This window comes from Eschrichtius robustus, chromosome 7, assembly GCF_028021215.1.
Source record: "Eschrichtius robustus isolate mEscRob2 chromosome 7, mEscRob2.pri, whole genome shotgun sequence".
In the NCBI taxonomy this organism is placed as follows: domain Eukaryota; kingdom Metazoa; phylum Chordata; class Mammalia; order Artiodactyla; family Eschrichtiidae; genus Eschrichtius; species Eschrichtius robustus.
In genome coordinates, this window is record NC_090830.1 from 113,968,697 (window position 1) to 113,988,280 (window position 19,584).

At 45.9% G+C, this 19,584-nt stretch overlaps 1 protein-coding gene across 2 annotated transcripts in view; it reads right to left on the reverse strand.

Annotated features, from left to right (window-relative positions):
- The window catches only part of SH3PXD2A (SH3 and PX domains 2A), a 246,525-nt gene that overhangs the window by 153,451 nt on the left and 73,490 nt on the right, over nucleotides 1-19,584 (reverse strand). For both annotated transcript variants that reach the window (XM_068548499.1, XM_068548503.1), the window contains exon 3: nucleotides 4,715-4,790. In XM_068548499.1, coding sequence (XP_068404600.1) covers nucleotides 4,715-4,790 — 76 coding nt within the window. The remainder of the gene's footprint in view (nucleotides 1-4,714; nucleotides 4,791-19,584) is intronic.

Below are 19,584 nucleotides of genomic sequence, written 5' to 3' on the forward strand. Positions count from 1 at the left end.
CAGATGGGGTCATGCCCTATGGGACTTGGAGGCAATACTCATGCTGCTTGCTGTGCCATCATGAAGTCTTTTGTCTTTGACCCAGGAGTCTCGCGTTTTCAGCTGGCATCCACGAAACTGGAGTAAGCTAACTTAACTGGCTTGCAAATAGGGTAAAATCTCAGATCTTTCCCAGTTGGTGGACTAGCTGTGCTCCCACTGGGGTCAACACCACTGTCCAATCTCTGAGCTCCAGGTCTGCCCTGTTTCCAGCAAACTCAGAAGAAGCCCCAAATTATGAAAATATACATAAACCAAAAAAAGAACTACTTAAAAAAAAAAAGAATGCTCTACTTTGCAAAAGGACTTCTCATGTACCTCTTTAAAAAAGAATAGCATTTAGGACGCCTAAAAGATGATGTGATTTGTCCCAAAGAGCGAAATTTCACGGAAGTTTTCAGGAATAAGCCTTAATGTAAAACAAGGTTCACCCCTGCCTTTCTGTTGGAGGTGGGAATGCCGAGAGGTCAGGCCTGGGAGTGGAACTTCTCAGGGACTATTGTCAAACCACCGTCTCCTTCCTAAAGACCAGCTGGCACGCTTGCTTACTGGCCCTCTCTACCTCCTTACAATGAAATTCAATTACTTGGGTCTGTAATTGTAGTTAACTGAGTTGTGCCGATATCAATTTCCTGGGTTTGATAATGTACGGTTGTTACATAAGGTATCACCACCGGGGGAAGCTGGGCAATGGGTACACAGCTCAGTGGCTACATGATGGTGGAAAGTGATTTGACCTGTCTTTAAATTGGGAATAATGCCACCTACCCTGTACTTTGGTAGTGGAATTGGAGGGGAGGAATATAGAGTTTTGCTGCCTAGGAGTTTTGCAGCATCCTATGAATCTATAATTATTTCAAAGTAAAGTTTAAAAAAATACTGTGACTTAAATAACCAATCTTTTTAGATTCATAATTAAATGAAGACAATCAGGACTCTGTCAGATGAGCAAGCGCATAACCATGTGAGCCTCAGATTCCCTCTCTTCTCTCAATTCCTCTGCTTTCTCTGTCATTTCCACCAGCTAAACGTCCATGAGCTCCCAACCAGGAGCCTGCAGCCAGATGAGCCAAAGCAAAGCAGCTGGCCTAATGCTCCAAAGACACCCCCAGACCCCATGCCCGGGCAGCAGAAATGCACATCATGTCCCGTCACCTCCAAAGCTAAAAACTGAGGCCCCTCTGGAGACAACAGGCGCTCTCCGCTTCCTCCCCTTCGGTTTCCCTTGCTCGGCAATTCCAGGCCAGGCAAAGGGCTGGCAGAGCTGTTCCTGAGGCTGGCTGCTAACCTCCCTGGGTTGCAGGAGCAAAGGCTGCTGAATTACCTCAGTGCCTTTGAGCTCTCTGAGGTTCTGCCAAAGTCACTGCGGCCAGGGCTTAGCCTGGGGGAATCAGCAGGTGCCTGCAGACGGCCTCTCCAAAGGCAGGGAGGTGGAAACAGAGACTCAAGCTGGTGTTAGGTAATACGGTATACCTGTAGGTGCCCTGTCTGGAGGCCCTTACCATTGACGCTCCCACCCCACGCTCTGTGGGCGTTGGCTACTAAGGGCTCACAGCTGCCCCTTCTCCAGGGACACGCCCTCAGCCCTCAGGAGCACCTGCCCGTATTTCACACTTCTGGGAGAGGGCGCTGCTCACAGATCATACTGCTATGGGGAGTATAGAAGTTGTCCCCTAAGACGGGACAACTCTGTGGTGCCGTCCGCCCTCCAGAGCTCCTCATGGGGTCAGGCTGAGGCCAGACTTAGCTGAACCCACATCTCGGTCCAGTGTCTTCCCCTTCCCTGTGCTGCGTCCCTCACTGCCCTAGGATGTTCACTGGAGAGCAGCCCTCAAAAGTCAGCTTGCCTAAGAATCCTCGTCTCAGGCTCTGCTTTTCGGAACCTGACCTAAGACAGGTAACATTCATCACTGCCCTTCTCTGAAACCCTCCCCTCCTGGGGGAGCCCCTTTGATTCAGGGTTGTGGGGTGGCTTGGGAACCCTCATGCCCACTCAGCCCTTGCTTGCTTGGCTCTGCTTATATTGGGTTGTTTTTCTTCAATATTTTTCCTTCTTGTCCAAGCTAAGGACTAAAGTATGAAAGAGTTTGGTATTTCCTAGTGGGTGAGGGGAAAGCCAGGAACAGGGCCTGGGAGTCTCAGGGTAGGATTCCAAATGGCCAGCAATGTCCATTCTGAAGTCTTGGAGAGCAAGTGAGCAAAAGGGAAGCTTTGGATAGAGAGCCCCACTGAAGGAAGGGGAGAAACCCAGAAAAGCAGGGGAGAAGGAAACCTCCTTTAGGATGGGACTGGAGGGGGGGCAGTCCTCTAGACAATATCACCCACTATGCACAATATCACATCTCTATGGGGGCGGGGTCCTGTGCCTTTTCCCAGGAGTTAGGGGTGGCAGGGTGGGGCGGCACTTTCTTTATTAACACCTGCCATTTATTGAGCTTCTACTATGGGACAGGCAGTGTGCAAAGCATTTTACATGAACTCTTTTAATCCCCACCACAATCCTAGAAGCGGAAACTGAAGTTCAGAGAGGTCTCAGTCCTGCCTCATGAAGCAGATATGTTTTCATCCTTATTTTCCAGATGAGAAAACTGAGGCACAGAGAAGGCAATACAATTGGTAACCAACAGAGTCAGAGTTTCCGGGGTGAAGCCATACAGTCTGACTCTTGTGACTTCGTACTGTGGTAGCAGCAGGACATGAGCCTTGCACTTCACCCCACCCAACCCCACCCATCTTTCAAGGTCAGCTCCAGGTCCCCCTCATTCAGGAGGCTTTTGCTGCCTTGGGCTCACAATGAGCTCCTTCTCCATCAAAATTGGAATTTCACAGTGGTAGAGAGGGTCACATCTTGCCTTAAGAGCTTCTCTGATTAGGGAGTAGGTCTTGTCTCTCTCACTAGCCCGAGGGTTCCTTTAGATGAAGGAAACAAATCCAGATCTCCCTGGACTCTCCAGGCCACCACAGTCCCTGGCCCCGGGCACTTATTCCTGGTCCTGTGTGAGCCCCTCATAAACACCCGCTGAGTGAATGATAGTGAGGCAGTCTCTGCCTGGAGCGCTGGCCACGAATGGGGGAAAAGCTGGTTCTTTTAGAGCAACAGGCAGCCTTCACACCCCGAGGCCAAGTCCACCCGGCACCAGGGCCGGGCACTGGCGTCCTTGGCTCTCGGACACTTGTGTCCACAGCATCCTAGCTGGGCTCCCGGGTCCTTGGTGGAGGACCATCTGGACTGTACTGGAGCAACATCTAAGGTCATCACAAACCTGGGTGTTGGTCGTTCCAAATTCCCTTGAGACTCAGCAGAAAGCCAGGCAGGGGTGCAAAAGTCCCCCACGTTAACTCCTAGGCCAGGAACAGAGAGGCAGTCCTCTGCCTCCATGGAAGGGGTCCAGGGCCGAGATTCCCTACACCCTCACTGACTCATTCTGGTCTTATCTAAACTGGAGGATTTAGAAGTTCTTTGTAGCTAAATTGATTCTCTCCAACTTCAGCATAAGACTCGGAGGGCAGGCGGCAATGCCTTCTCTTGTCTTTCACTGTTTTTGAGGATGGGGGTGCACGAGGAGTACCTTTTGGAGAAGAACCACTCTCTGGGGGGGCTGCCCGTATGTAGGTTTGCAAGTCAACAAGCAGGTACTAACCATGCGCTGGCTGCATGCCAGGGATTAATGAGATGCAGACCTGCTTCTTGCGATGGTCCCACTGATAGCTGACATCCGGGGAGGCCCAGGCCCAGCAGGAATGGAGGGTGAAGACCACCGTGAGGGAAGGTCCCCTGGGAACCAGCCCAACTCACTAGCCTGGGGAAAGGTAGGTGATGCGGAGACCCAGGAAGCAGCACCACCCGCGTGGCTCAGGGCAAAGAGCCCAGTTTGGAGCAGGAGACCAAGTTCACACCTCGGCTCTGCCACTTTTATGGGCAGTTACTTAACATCTCTGAACCTCAACATCTTTATCCCTCAAGCAGAAATCATAATGCATGCCTCAGTGTGGAGATTTGTATACGATTACAAATTAAAAAGCACTTTGTAAGCTATAAATTCCAACACCGACTGAAGACGTCACAGTAATAGCAGGTTATGACACACCTGAGAAGAGTCCCTCTAGATTACACAACATAATCAATTGCCTTAAACATGTTCCAAAATGGTGTGATGGTTAATGGCCTTTATGACCAGACAGACCCGGGTTCAAATCCTAACTCTGCCAGCTCACAGGCCGTGTTACCTAAACTGTCAGAGCCTCAGCTGGATAATGGTGCCAGGAGGACTCGAGCAGGTTGAGGGGGAAGTGTGCTTGATTTAAGGTTACCTGTGATTACAACGGTAGCCAGTGGAAGGAGTTCAGCCTGCAGTTTTTCATCCTTTCATAGGAGAACTTGATCTCTCCATGCTTTTTGTAAAAAGGAAACCAAAGTCCCAGAGCCTGAGAAACTCCTCCTAAGTTACACGGCCCGGGGTGAGCAGAGGTGACCCTGGAGTGGTGGGAGAGGCCCCTGTGAAGACAATGGCCTTCAAAATCAGGGGCTTCCGATCCGCTGGGAGTTGTTAACATGCAGATTGCTAGGCCCACCTGGCCCAGAATTTCTGGGGTAGTAGTCAGCCTTTTCTTGGCCTACAGAATGTCCCTCTTCAGGGTGTCCCCCATCCCATTAGTGAGGCCATGAAAAGCTTACCTGGGAGGAAGGGGATGATTCTCTGCTTGGGGTCCTTCTGGCCACCTTCGATGGGAAACTTATCCAAAAGCTGCATCTGAGGAGCCAGACAGAGGAACAGGATTCAGAAGACTGGAGCGGCCCTCAGTGTCCCTTCCCCACTCCGCTCCACTGCTCCAGGGCCCCACTGTCCTCACACGGATGAGCGACGCCTCAAATCCCTCATTTCACAGACAATTAACAGACCACATGGGGCATGAGTGGGAGGATGCCAGAGCTCTCTACGCATCAAAGGGGGAGTCTGAACAATCTCAAGGAGGCCTGAGGGTGTAGAGGGAGGTGTCCAGAGATGACCCGGAGTGAGGCCAGGGTAGGGACCGGCAAGATTTCAGGCCAGGCTGCAGGTGGGGTTTCCAGAGACTTCTCCGGACCCAGTTGTTTTCATACGTCATATGCTGGGTGAGCCCTTCAGTCACCCGCCATCCTAATCCCTCCCGGGGCCAGGATGGGGAAGGCCCCCCCTGATGCTTCAGACAGACCACCCACCTTCCAGAACCGCTCTGCGGAAACAGACCCAGATGTTATTTTAATTGCAAAACCAAATCCAGCCCATTGCCCCCACTGCTGGAAGACCCCCTCCTCCGTTTCCTACCTTCCCACCCTGAGATTGCTGCTGTTTTTCCAGGGACAGACCCATTGGAAGAGTTTCCAGGGTTCTGGAAGAACAGCTGTTTTTTTCTTCTGCTATTCTGGGCTGAAATTCTGTATAAACTGGAAAAACACACAGGAGACAGGATGGACGAAGCCACAGCCCCTGTGCGTGTGTGGGGTTAGTCTGCCTTCCAAGGAGTGGGCGGGCAGGAGGTGGAGCGGAATGGAGAGTGGGATCTAGCCCCGCGGACCCAGCTGTGTGACCCTGGGCCGGGCTGCAAGCTTTCTCAGTTGGGCTTCAGGCGCCTCATCAGTAAAATGAGGAAGATCCGTCACATGACATCTGCAGTCCATTCCTTCTTCTGAATAGTACTTAATACTAATTGAGCGTCTACATAGAGCACTAAGAAAATAGCAGTACAGAGAAGAGACGAAGTCCCTGCCCTCAGGGAGTTTACATTCTAGTTGCGGGGAGACACACAGTAAACAAATATGTACTGTGTTGGGGGGATACATGCTATGAAGAAAAATGAAGTAGGATAAGGTGGTGGGGCAGAACAGGAAGGAACAGTTATTTTATATAGAGTGGTGTGGAAGGCCTCACAAATCAATGGCAATTCGGCAGAGACAGGCAGGAGGTGAGGAAGCGAGCCACAGTGGAGGGGGAGAATGTTCCAGGCAGGGGAAGGGCCAGTGGAGTGGAGGCTGGAGTCGAGTGAGCAGGGGCTGGGGTATAGGCAATGAGATCCAGGTGGGGCCCGAGTCATGGAGAGGATGGCTCGAGCTACAGTGAAGTGACTGGGCCACAGCGAGGAAGCAGGGAGACCAGTCAGGGGCCTATTTATTGGCTTGGACCAAAGTGCTGCCTTGGAGGTGGTGAAATGTGGTCCTACGCTAGATTTGACACGTGTAGTGTATGTACGTGTCCACACGTGTGCATATTCCCATCTACCCACCCACTCACCCAGCTCTACAGCATGATTTTAGGATCCTCTCTTGCACAATCAAGATCCAACATACACAAGCTATTTACAGCCCACACGTGAAGGGCGGGTCATTGTCAGATTCCATTCAAAACAAGACAGTGACTGCACTGTTATTAACTTTCACTTCCCTGAACACAGTCTAAGATTTAACAAAAGCTGGCTCATGAGTTTTCAAACCCCAATGTTATAAGTCCACCTCTCCAACCTTTAATAATTGCCTGCCACGTGTAAATATGGACAATGGGCCATAACACTATAAACCTGTACTTAGGATTTTTTTTAATCAAGAGATTTTCAAATAAATTCTACATGGAGTAGAACTCTTAATTTCTCCTCTCCCCATTTTCCTCACCCATATTCTATTTTGTAAATTTTATTTCTATATTACATAAGTAATTGATGTTCATTGAGGGGAAAAGCTAGAAATTACAGAAGCAGTAGGTGGTCAAAAAGAGAGCAAGAATCACTCATAATCCTTCCCCCTGAAAAAGAAGCATTAATATTTGGGATATATATCCTTTCCAGATGTTCTTACATGCATGTAGATAAAATAAGCTCATCAAGTACTCTCATTACAGTGTGTAATGACATTGTCCCACGTCAGTGACTACTTCCATATTGGCACTGTTTTTTTGTTTGTTTTTTTTTTAACGAGAGTTTTGCTCATTTATTCAAACAGTAGGCATTAGGGCAGGCTGTGGTAGAGGATGCAAAAATGGATCACATTGTTCTTGTCCTGGAAGATTTGTCAATCCAGGAACAGAGATGAGGTATCCAAACAAAGACAATACAAGGTAGAAAGCAATAGGTGCCACAAGAGGGGTCTGTTCATTAATTCATTATCCATTCATTCAAGGAACATTTGCTTCCTGTCTCACATCTTATCCCAAAGGGAATGAAAGATGAATTAGGCAGAGCCATTGCCCCTGGGGTAGTCACAGACTGAGGCAGGAGGCAGAGTCATGAACAATAATACTAATGACCTATGATAGCTGCCAAACTAGCAGGGAGTTCTAGGCAAGGTGAATGTCCAACTCTGCCTGAGAATATCTGGGCAGACTTCACAGAGGAGGTGACACTTGAAGTCGATCTTAAGGAATGGATATGAATTCACCAGGAGACTGGATGAAGAAAGCATCTGAAGCTCAAGAACAGCTCATATAAAATCACAAATATGTGAGATGTTCTCCTGCTTAGGAAACATAAGAGCTTCAGTGTGGAGATTTGGGGGGATTTGTGGAAGACCAAGCTACAAAGGTGGGTTGGGATGAATTGTGGGGAGCCTTGTATGTCATCCCCCAAAGATTTAGTTCCTTCTGTGGTCAGTGAACGGCCACTGATCCATATCAGCATTCTTAACTGTGAGGCAGAATGTTTCAAGGTTTGAATGGGTCATGGTTGATTTACCTACTCTCTGCTGTTGGATATTCGCTACGACACGTAATATCAGAGTGAACACCCTTTCCGTGTACCTATGAACCTTTCTTAACATTTTTTCTGTTTTTTGTTTCATCTCATTGAGACCTATGCAAATTTATAGGTGCCTTAAATCTTTTCTGGAAGAAGATTGAAGACAAATACGTGGACATAACTAATACGTTGAAGGCCAGGCCTGAGGCCTTGGAGCAGCAGCTTCATAGGATTTCTGAGGAAGAACACAGAGACGATGAGGAGGAAGGCAGGCCCAGCTCATGCCCCGTGTAGAGCGATCTGCCCTCATCAGACCCCTTTTCTCCTGAAAGAAAGTGGCTTGCTGTGCCTGGCAAGCTGAAGCACTTACCCAAATTGCCCTATCTCTTTGGGGCTGGCAGGAGTTAGGCTATAGAAACTTTAAGTTTCTGGGGCTTCCCTGGCGGTCCAGTGGTAAAGAATCTGCCTTCCAATGCAGGGGATGCGGGTTTGATCCCTGGTCGGGGAACTAAGATCCCACATGCTGCGGGGCAAATAAGCTCGCGCGCCACAACTACTGAACTCACCTGCCTCAACGACAGAGCCCGCGTGCTGCAAACTACAGAGCCCATGCGCCGTGGAGCTCGTGCGCCACGGCTAGAGAGAGAAGAACTCGTCCGCCACAACTAGAGAGAAGACCGCGTGCCGCAATGAAGAGCCCATGTGCTGCAATGACAGATCCCGCATGCCTCAACGAAGACCCCATACATTTGTTCTCTCACTCCTGAATTCCTTTTCAGACATAAGATTCTAAGATTCTCACTAACAGTGCATAGGGATGGTGGTGCCTAGAGAGGTGGACAGGGGCACGTAAGATTCATGCATTCCTTCCTTTCCTCCCAAAACATTTGCGATGTGCCTTCTAGATGCCAGCCCTCTGTTAGGGGCTAGAAATAATTTAAACTGCTGGTCTATGGACCACAGTAGCAAAGCCCTAGAGCTGTCTCATATGGCAGTCACTACCCACATGTGGCTATTAAGCACTTGAAATGTGGCCCATCCAAACAGAGATGTGCTGTAAGTTTAAAATATGCACCAGGTGTTGAAGACTTAGTACAAACCAAAAAAAGTGAAATATCTCATTAACAATTTTTGTATTGATTGCATGTTGGAATGATAATATTTTGGATATATCAGGTTAAGTAAAAATTAAAAATAATTTCACCTGTTTTATGTTTTTATGTAGCTACTAGAAGAATTTAAATTATATATATGGTTCATATTATATTTCTATTGGACAGGCTGCTCTAGAGCAAGATGGTTCTCAAAATGTAGTTTTAACTCTGCCCATACCTGACACCTTGGGGGGAGGGGAGGTGTTTGTTAAAAATGCAGTTTCCTGGGCCCTACCCAGAAGTCTGTGAAGCTTTGTTTTGGTGCTAGAGACTGACAAGCAAGTTTTGGAGTGACGGGGAATGGTGAGGCTGTATGAAAAGGATTCTGTGGGACCTGAAGGGAGAGGTCAGGGAAGACTTCCTGTAGGAGGTGAAGCTAGCTCTGTCTTGGCAGAGGGACGGTCACGTTCCCTGTACCTTCCCTGCCAAGAGCAGTCTGAACCCTCTCCGTGGGTTCACGTGCCTCCTGGAAGGCAAGGGTCGTCTGATAGCCCTGCGGATTTGAGTTTTTCCTCAAAAGGCCTTTTGAGGATGCTTTGCAGCTGGGCTCTCTCCCACCGCCTCCTTCTGTAACAGATATTCCTCTTCCCCCACCTCTGCCTTAGTCTGGGCCCCCTGAGGCCACGGCAAGCCCATCTGCTAAAAGTACTGGGTCAACGGGCTCTCTCCAGAGCCGTGAGCGCCCAACTGACCTGCCAACCCTCTCCCCTGGGCCTTCAGGTGCTGATCTCAGCACACCTGTCACCTGATCCCCCCCTGCTACCGCCGAGCCTCGGCATCTGTCCTCCCTGTTATCTCCAGGGCCCACTGGCCACAGGAAGACGATGCACTGCTAACCAGATGTTGGTGACATTTTCTCTGCCCACAGGTGACATTTCAAAAAAAGCCAATCCCCTGGCTCAGACTCCAGAGCAAACCAAATACAGGCAGCCAGCTGAGTTTACTCAGTCGGGGGGCTCGCAAAGCTGCCCCATTCAGCGAAGTGGCCCGTGCGCAGTATGGCAGAGTGGTGGGCGGTGGGATAAACATATGCGGCCACGTGTGATACACAGTCCAAATGTCACCCCACCTGGGGCGCCAGGCAGGCCGTGAAGTGGGTTCTGTAACCTGGTGGGCGCCTAATTTGCAGGACTGGGTCTGATAGAGAAAAGTCACATGAAAGGCTCAGGGAGGCTGTCTGATGAAGAGGCTGCCCAGACCTTCCCTGAGGAGGAAGCCTGGGTGTGTGGGCAGTGAGGAAGGAAGCTCCGCCCCGCAGAGAATTCTGCTGCAGCCACATTTTTGGGCAGGAAGTGGATTCTCCTGTCACTCCAGCAAGGGCCTGAGTCAGGCTGGAGGAAAAGCAGGGCCCGTTGCCAGGGTCCTTCTTAGAGTGAGAGGCATTTGGCTAAGGGAGCCCTCGGCAAGCACATGAGAACTCTGCAGCGTGTGCAGGACGCCAGGCTGTTTATCTAAGGGGTGGATAGTGCGAGAGATACAGGACAGCTCGGCTTCAAGAGCTGGCCCCAGCCAGAGAAAGCTGATTCGGCAGCTCTTCGTGGGCAGGGCTGAGCAGCAATAAACACTGGGGAGAGAGAAGGGTGGACCCCGGGCCCAGCTGGGGCACATCTGTAACCCAAGAGGCCAACTCCTCGCCCTTCTGAGAGGGTGGAGTTCCCAGCAACTCCAGTTTTGGGGCCCCAATGCTTGTGACCATTTCCAGCTCAGGAACAAAGGGAACGTTAGTTACTACAAGAGGCTGGTGGGTTCCCTGATCTAGAGATTCCCCGTACAAAGAGGCAAGGTCACTCCATCTCCCTGAGAACTCTGAGAGATCATGGGAAACCTCAGAACTGGTTTGTCCATCCTACTGACTTAGGGCTCACCAGGCCCTGTGTTAGGTGCGGGGACACAGCAGGGAGAATCACGGAAACAGAGAGGGACAATAATGATACATGTGACTTTTCTTAAAGTTCTCATCCTTTGTGGTCTGAAATGTACTTCCCCCCATTCCCTTCCTTCTTTGATGGCCTTATCAGGCGACCTCTACTCTGTGAAGCCTTTGACTGTCCCAGCCTAAGGTCACACCACCTCTCTTTGAATTCCAACAGCACTCCTGGTTGGTATCCCTATTTCAGTATTTCACATAGTCTTTTGAAAATTTTTTGTACATGTTCATCTCATTGCCTGCAAGAGGAGGTATCCTTCCCTTTGAATGGTCTTGGTGCCCTTGCAGAAAACCAGTTCAGGATAAATGTATGGGTTTATTCCTGGACTCTCAATTCTATTCCTTTGATCTATATGTCTATCCTAGGTCTGTAGGATGCCATCTTGATTACTGTAGCGTTGTATAAGTTGTTTTCTTTTCTTTAATAGACTTTTTAAAGAGAAGTTTTAGGTTCACAGCAAAATTGAGCAGAGAGTACAGAGAGTTCTCATATACTCCCTGACCCCACACATTCCTGGTCTCCCCCATCAGAATCCCAAACCAGAGCAGCACATTTATTGCAACTGATTGACAGATAATTATCACCCAAAGTCCATAGTTTACATTAAGGTTCATGTTTGGTATTGTACATTCTAGGGGTTTGGACAAATGTATCACATGTGTCCACCATGACAGTATCACACAAAATAGTTTCACTGCCCTAAAAAACCTCTGTGTTCTACCTATTCATCCTCTTCCCACTAACCTGAGTAACCACTGATACTTTACTAGTTTTGCCTTTACTAGAATATCATATAGTTGGAATCATACAGTATACAGCCTTTTCAAAATAGACTCTTTAATTTTTAAAATGCACAATATGCATTTAAGGTTCCTCCATGTCTTTTCATGGCTTGATAGCTCACTTCTTTTTAGCACTGAATAATATTCCATTATGTAGATGTGCTACAGCTTATTTATCTATTCACCTACTGAAGGACATCTTGGTTGCATCCAAGTTTTGGCAATTATGAATAATGCTGCTGTAAACATCCATGTGCAGGTTTTCGTGTGGACATAGTTTTCAACTCATTTGGTTAAACACCAAGGAGGATGATTGCTGAATTGTATGGTTAGAGTATGTTTAGTTTTGTAAAAAACTGCCAAACTGTCTTCCAAAGTGGCTGTACCGGGGCTTCCCTGGTGGCGCAGTGGTTAAGAATCCCCCTGCCAATGCAGGGGACACGGGTTCGAGCCCTGGTCCAGGAAGACCCCACATGCCACGGAGCAACTAAGCCCGTGCGCCACAACTACTGAGCCTGCACTCTAGAGCCTGTGAGCCACAAATACTGAGCCCACGTGCCACAACTACTGAAGACCACACGCCTAGAGCCCATTCTCTGCAACAAGAGAAGCCACCACAATGAGAAGTCAGCGCACCACAACGAACAGTAGCCGCCACTCGCCACAACTAGAGAAAAGCCCGCGCGCAGTAATGACGACTCAATGCAGCCAAAAATAAATAAATTAATAAATTAAATAAAGTACAGCTAAGAACATAGTCATGACCTGTGTGAGAGTATTCACCATCATGTACCCTAGTCCCTAGTGAAGTTATTTTTTATGTTCCATGGGCCTCTCAACCTTGCGCATGTACCCGGCCCATGTGCTACTTGCCCACCTCGGTCAGGGGTCGTCATACCTTTGGGGTCTAGTGATTCTCAGAATGGTGGCACAACTCTGAACTCTCCCATGAAGATATAAAAATAATAGATTTGGGAGTGACTGGACAGCACCTCTAAAACACTTATTAGTAGATCTTTTTTGGGGAGGGGTTCAGCAGAATTCTCTGTTCAAATGAAATTTAATATCAAACTTCCATTCATAATTTTTGGGGGTGTAGATAGCCTATCATTCCAGAACAACTTGTTGAAAAGACTATTGTTTTCCCATTGAATTACATTAACTCCTTTGTCAAAAATAAATTAACTATGTATGTGTGGATTTACTATTTCTGGACCCTCTGTGTTGTTCCACTGATAGATAGGTATCTCCTGACACAAACACCATCCTTTCTTGATTACTGTAGGTTTCTAGTTACATCTTAAAATCAAAATTTTTCTTCTTTTTCAAAACTGTTTTGGTCATTCTAGATCCCTTGCACTTTCAGACCCGGTTTAGAATGAAGTGGTTAATTTCTACATTAAAAGCCTCCTGGGGGCTTCCCTGGTGGCGCAGTGGTTTAGAATCCGCCTGCCAATGCAGGGGACACGGGTTCAAGCCCTGGTCCGGGAAGATCCCACATGCTGCGGAACAACTAAACCCGTGTGCCACAACTACTAAGCCTGTGCTCTAGAGCCCCCGTGCCACAACTACGGAGCCCACGTGCCACAACTACTGAAGCCCGCGCACCTAGAGCCCGTGCTCCGCAACAAGAGAAGCCACCGCAATGAGAAGCCCGTGCACCACAACGAAGAGTAGCCCCTGCTCGCCACAACTAGAGAAAAGCCCGCGTGCAGCAACGAGGACCCAACACAGCCAAAGATAAAATAAATTAAAAAAAAAAAAAAAGCCTCCTGGGATTTTTTTAAAATTGAGATTGCATTGACTTGATAGATCACTTTAGGGAGAGAAGCTACCTTAACAATATTGAGACTTTCAATCCATGAACATGGTAAATCTTTCTGTTTAGTTAGACCTTCTTTTAATTCACTCAGCAATGCATTATAGTTTTCAATGTAGAGGTCTTACACATCTTTCATTGAATTCATTCGTGTTTTATGTGTTTTGAAGCTATTATTAATGGTATTTTAAATCTTCATTTTCCAATTGTTTGCTGCTAGTATACAGAAATACAATTGGTTTTTGTATGTTGAATTTGTATCCTGCAACTTTGTTAAAATTATTTATTAATTCTAGTAGGTATTTTTGTCTTTTGCAGATTTCTTAATATTCTCTACATAGACAATAACGTCAGAAAAAGAAAGGTCATTATACATCTTCCTTTTTCCAATAAGTATGCCTTTTCTTTCCTTATTTCACTAGCTAGAATGTCCAATACAATGTTGAAGAAAAGAGGTAAGAGAGAACATTCTTGCTTTATTCCAATCTTAAGAGCAAAGTATTCAGACTTTCACCATGAACTATGATGATAGTGGTAGGTTTTATGTAGATGCTCAAGATGAGAAAGTTTCCTTTGATTTCTAGTTTACTGAGGATTTTAAAAAAATTATTATTATAAACAGTGCTGAATTTTGTCAAATGCTTTTACTGAATCTATTGATGCATTTTTTTTCTCCTATATTCTGCTAATGTGGTGAAATACACTGATTAGTTTTGAAATGTTGAACCAAGTTGCATTTTTTAGATAAATCCTACTTGGTTCTGGTGTATTATCTTTTTTATATACTGCTAGACTTGATTTGCTAATATTTTTATGAAAAATTTTGCATCCATGTTCATGGTATTCTGACATTTTCCTTTCTTATAATTGTCCTCATCAGGTTTTGATATCAGGATTATGCTGATTTCATGCAGTGAGTTGGAAACTATTCCTTCCTCCTGTGTGTAAGAATGGTATTATTTCATCCTTGAATGTTGGATAGAATTCACCAGCGAAACTATGTGGGTTTGGAGCTTTCCTTGCAGGAAGGTATTTGATTATGAATTCAATTTCTTTAATAGGTGTAAAGGCACTTAACATTTTTCTTTTTCTCCTTGAGTCAGCTTTGGAAAATTGAGTTTTTCAAAGAATTTGTCCATGTTGTCTTATTGAATTTATTGACAGAAAATTGTTACTAACACTCCCTTATTATTATTTTACCTGAAGTAATATCTTCTCTTTCTCCTGATATGGGTAATTTGTGTTTTCTCTCTTTCTCTCTTTGGTTATTCTTAGTAGGAGTTTATCAATTTTATCAATCTTTTCAAACAGCCAACTTTTGGTTCTGTTAGTTTTCTTTACTGTTTTCTGCTTTTTACGTTATTGTTTCTGTTCTCATAATTTCTTTCCTTCTACTTAATTTAGGCTTAGGGGGTTTTTCCTTAAAGTGAAATTTTTGATTATTGATTTTAAACCTTCTTTTAAAATTTAGGCATGTAATGATATACTTTTCTCTCTAAACAGTGCTTTAGCAGTGACCCACAAATTTTCATATGCTGCGTTTTCACTATGTTCAATGCTCAAAAAATTTTTTAAAAATTCCATTTGTGATTTCTTCTATGGACTCACAGACCCCCAAAATTCAACTCCAAAGACAAGAAACATACAGAAATCTATACCAAGGCACATCATAAGCAGGTTACTCAAAATCAGTAAGAAAGAAAAAAATCTTAAAAGCAGCCATAGGAAAAAGACGTTTTTACATTCAGAGGAACAAAGACAATGATGACAGCAGATTTCCTGTTGGAAAAAAATGCAAACAAGAAGACAGGGGAAAGGCTTATGATGCCTGTGGGGCCCTGAAGATCCTCTACCTTGACCCCAACCACAATTCTGCTTCACATTAGTGAAGCTCAGCTATGAATCAAGTCCAGCCAGGTCCTCCACATCCATATTATATAGATCTCTTCATCTATCAGTTGGTGATCAAATAATTTATCATCCAAATTGGGAAACTACTGAGAGTGAAGGGGAGTGCTGGTAATAATTCCATCGGGATAAAAAGTACAAAACAGGACCTCCAGGACTGTACTGGTTAATGGGGTCATGTGGTTACCCTAACTATGAGTTCCCAGAACCTAGCACAGGTCCTGGTATAAAACAGGTGCTCAATAAATGTTTGATGGTGAAAATACCATTTACTGAGAACTTAGTTTGTGTTAGGCACTGGCTTATCTCAATTAATTCTCATATCAACTCTTTGAAGTAGGTACTATTAATGCCCTATTTTCCAGAGAAAGAAACCAACATACAGAGAGATTAAATAACTTGCCCACACAAGCAAGGTGTGGAACTGGGATTCGAACCCAGGTTATCTGGCTCCAGACCCTGGTCTCTTGACTACCACAGTCTGAATGAATAAAATGAATGAAAGAAATTCTACCATTAGGGTTTACATTTCTATTAAATTTCATTCAAGGTGTAAGAATGGTGCATCACTAGACAATCTATTAATGTAATTTAGCACATTATCAAATAAAGGATAAAAACTATATGACCATTCTCACATAGGCAGATGAAGTATTAGATAAAAGTCAACACCTATTTATGATTTTTAAAAAATTTAGCAAACAAGAAATAGGAGTAAACTTTCTTAACCTGAAAATGTTTACCCATAGCAAACCTCAGTGAAGAAACACTGGAACAAAACAAGGACGCTGCCCACTGTCACTACTTCCATCCATTATTGTATTAATGATCCTTCCCAAGGTATTAACACAAGAGAAAGAAATGAAAGGCATAAAGACAGAAGGAAAAAAAAAGTCAGTATTCACAACCAATAGCAAGTTACGTACAGAATCAAAGAGAACCCTCAATTGTGGAGGAAAGGGAACCCTCCTACACTGTTGGTGGAAATGTAAATTGGTGCAGATACTAAGGAAAACAGTATAGAGGTTCCTTAAAAAAAAAAAAAAATAGAGTTACCATAAGATCCAGCAATTCCATTCCTGGGTATAGCCGGAAAAGACAAAAACTCTAATTCAAAAGGATACATGCACCCCAATGTTCATTGCAGCACTGTTTACAATAGCTGAGACATGGAAGCAACCTAAATGTCCATCAACAGATGAATAGATAAAGAAGGTGTGGTGTATATATATATATATATATATATATATATATATATATATTACTCAGCCATAAAGAAGAATGAAATAATGCCATATGCAGTAACATGGATGGACCTAGAGATTATCATACTAACTAAAGTAAGTCAGAGAAAGACAAATATCATATGATACCACTTATATGTGGAATCTAAAATATGATACAAATGAGCTTATTTACAAAACAGAAACAGACTCACAGACATAGAAAACAAACTTATGGCTACCAAAGGGAAAGTGGGGGCGGGGGAGGGATAAATTAGGAGTTTGGGATTAGCAGATACAAACTACTATATATAAAATAGATAAACAACAAGGACCTATTATATAGCACAGGGAACTATCTTCAATATCTTGTAATAACCTATAATGGAAAAGAATCTGAAAAAGGATATATATAGATCGATAGATACATACATACATATCTATATATATCTATATAACTGAATCACTTTGCTATACACTTGAAACTAACACAACATTGTAAATCAACTAGACTTCAATTCAAAATTTTTTCAAAAAAAGGGAACCCTCAAGAGATGCACACCTTTGGCCCTTGAAGGGTTCTGACACATTTATTAAAAAGGAATTAACCCCTAGAAGGTATAAGACACTAGGCTTTAAAGGAGAAAATAAGATGAAAAAGTTGTGGACAAGGGTGGTGGTGATGGTTGCACATCAGTGTGAATGTACTTGATGCCAATGAACTGTACAGTTAAAAAAGGTTAAAATAGTAAATTTTATGTTACGTGTATTTTACCACAATACAAAATGGTAAGTTTGATGTTATGCATTTTTTAGCACAATAAAAAAAGAGAGAAGACGATACTAGGGCTCTACAGTATGGAGAACCCGCGGAGCAGGGACATGGATTAGAGAGGAGTCACTGCAATTCTCTCCTTGTCACCCCGGGAGCAGCCATTCAAAGAGCACTGAGCAGAGCACTCGAGACTGGAGCCTGGGCTCCAGGCTGCACTGGCTGACCAGTGACCCTTTGCAAGGCACTTATTCTCGTCTGCGTAATGTGGGAAGATGATGCAACTCACAGGGAAGATAGGAGGACCCAGAGAAAATGCTGCGGTGGATGTGTTCTGTACACGGAACGGGGCAGCGCAGCCATGAGGCAGCAGGGCAGCTGCTCAGAGAGTTCCCAGGATGAGGCGAGGTTGAGGGTGGCTGGACAGGAGGGATACAGGCTCTCTTGCCAAAACCGCTAGAAGCTTCAGGGAACAGACTCAACACCCCAAGTGTCCCTGAAGCAGCAGCTGAGGAGAGAGACAGAGGGTAGAGAGGACCCGTCCATCCTGGCAAGGAGCTTCCTGCCTTGGATGCATTTGGTGGCTGGGGCATGGGCGCACGCCATACTGAAGCTGACTCACGGTGCTGGTATATATTCTAGCTTTGTGAGGGAGCCCATCCCGGGTTCCTAAGTCCTTAACAAGCCAAAGAAGTCTTGCTTGACCACTTTCTGGAAAACATGCAAGCTTTCACTACTTCCAATCCCTTCCCAGTCAAGCCATTACTATGATGTTCCATGCACTGAATGAGTGGGATTCAGGGAGAGTGAAAGTCATGGTCCATGATGTGACTGGGAGCTGGGAGAGCCAATGGGCACAAGGGGTTTACCTAGTAGTGTTAGATTGAGTGTCAGTCTGCTGAGAGGCATAAAAAGCATGTGATGGGGGTTCAGGAAAGGACAATGTTGGTGTGGCTGGCGTAAGCAAAGCAGACTTCTCAGAGGAGGTCACGTCACATGTGGGCCTTGCATAAAGGAGAGCTGGAGAAAGGGGAAGGGGGCATTCCAGAGGGTGGAATGGTGAATACAAAGGCTCGGCAGCGGGAGTGTTAGGCCTGCTAGATGAAACAGATTGGAGTGAATTGACTTGCTTATGAATTCCATGAAACGCTGCCATGTGTTGGAGAAAGTGGTGGGATCCAGGGTGGAGGCCCCTGATCATTTATTCCAGTGATTTGGGGATGACCACGCAGTTGGCACCAGAGCAGGAGAAGGGCAGAGGCCTGATGTGCCGCTCCACAGGGGGAGTTAGGGCATCCTAAAGCATCACCGGAAATGTGACGACATGGAGAAAGAGTCAATTCCAGAGCTCATCTCAAGGATGGCACTGTGTGTGGATGGAGTCTCTGGGGTGGGGAATGGCAGGTGAGATGCCCCAGATGGCTGCTCGAGTAATAACCCTTACTCTCTAAACTGCTGTCTAAGTGCTGGGTCCGGTGATGGGTGGGTGCTTTGCTTTGCTGAGGGTCTGAGATGACCAACTCAGGGCAACAGAGGAGGCTTTGGGTACCACCAGGGTCCTTCTCCACTCTCCCCCGACACCCTGCCACAGATGCTGAAGACATTCTGAACACATATTTAAAGACCACTGGTTTGAAGGGAACGTCAAACAAATTATTATCCTCCCCAGGGAGCCCATGCACCTCAGTTTGGCCTTGCTTATCCCAAGGGCACCTCTCCAGGAAGCACCAGCCTGGCATCTTGTGCACAAATGCAATCAGGGCACATACTCTCGAGCAAGGGTTCCTTGACTCTGAGTCTGACTCTGCAACCCCTGTGCTAGGAGCGTTCCTGCCCTCTCAGAGCCGAGATCTTATGACTAAGGAGACCCGAGGGTGGGATGGGTCACACGCTCACAAGTGACCCGGCCTCTGCACCCACCATGACCAACCACGCAGGGACAAGTGACTAGCAGGAAGGAGCTGGGCACTCAAAAAAGATCAGTGAATTGATCCTCCCCTGCTTGCCTCTCAGGGCTATTAAGAGAATCAAAGAGGATTAGAATATTGAGCAATGATTGAGGCAAAAACTGAGCAATTACTATGTGCTGCCCACAAGGTAGGTGTGATTCGCCCTGTGTTTTATAGATGAGGAGGCAGGTACCCAGAGAAGTTAGGTAACCTGCTCAACAACACAGAGCAAGGGAGTGACAGGCAAGAGTGAAGCTCAGGTCACACAGGGCTTCCCAAAATGATGCAATTCCCCCTTGAAGGCAGGGC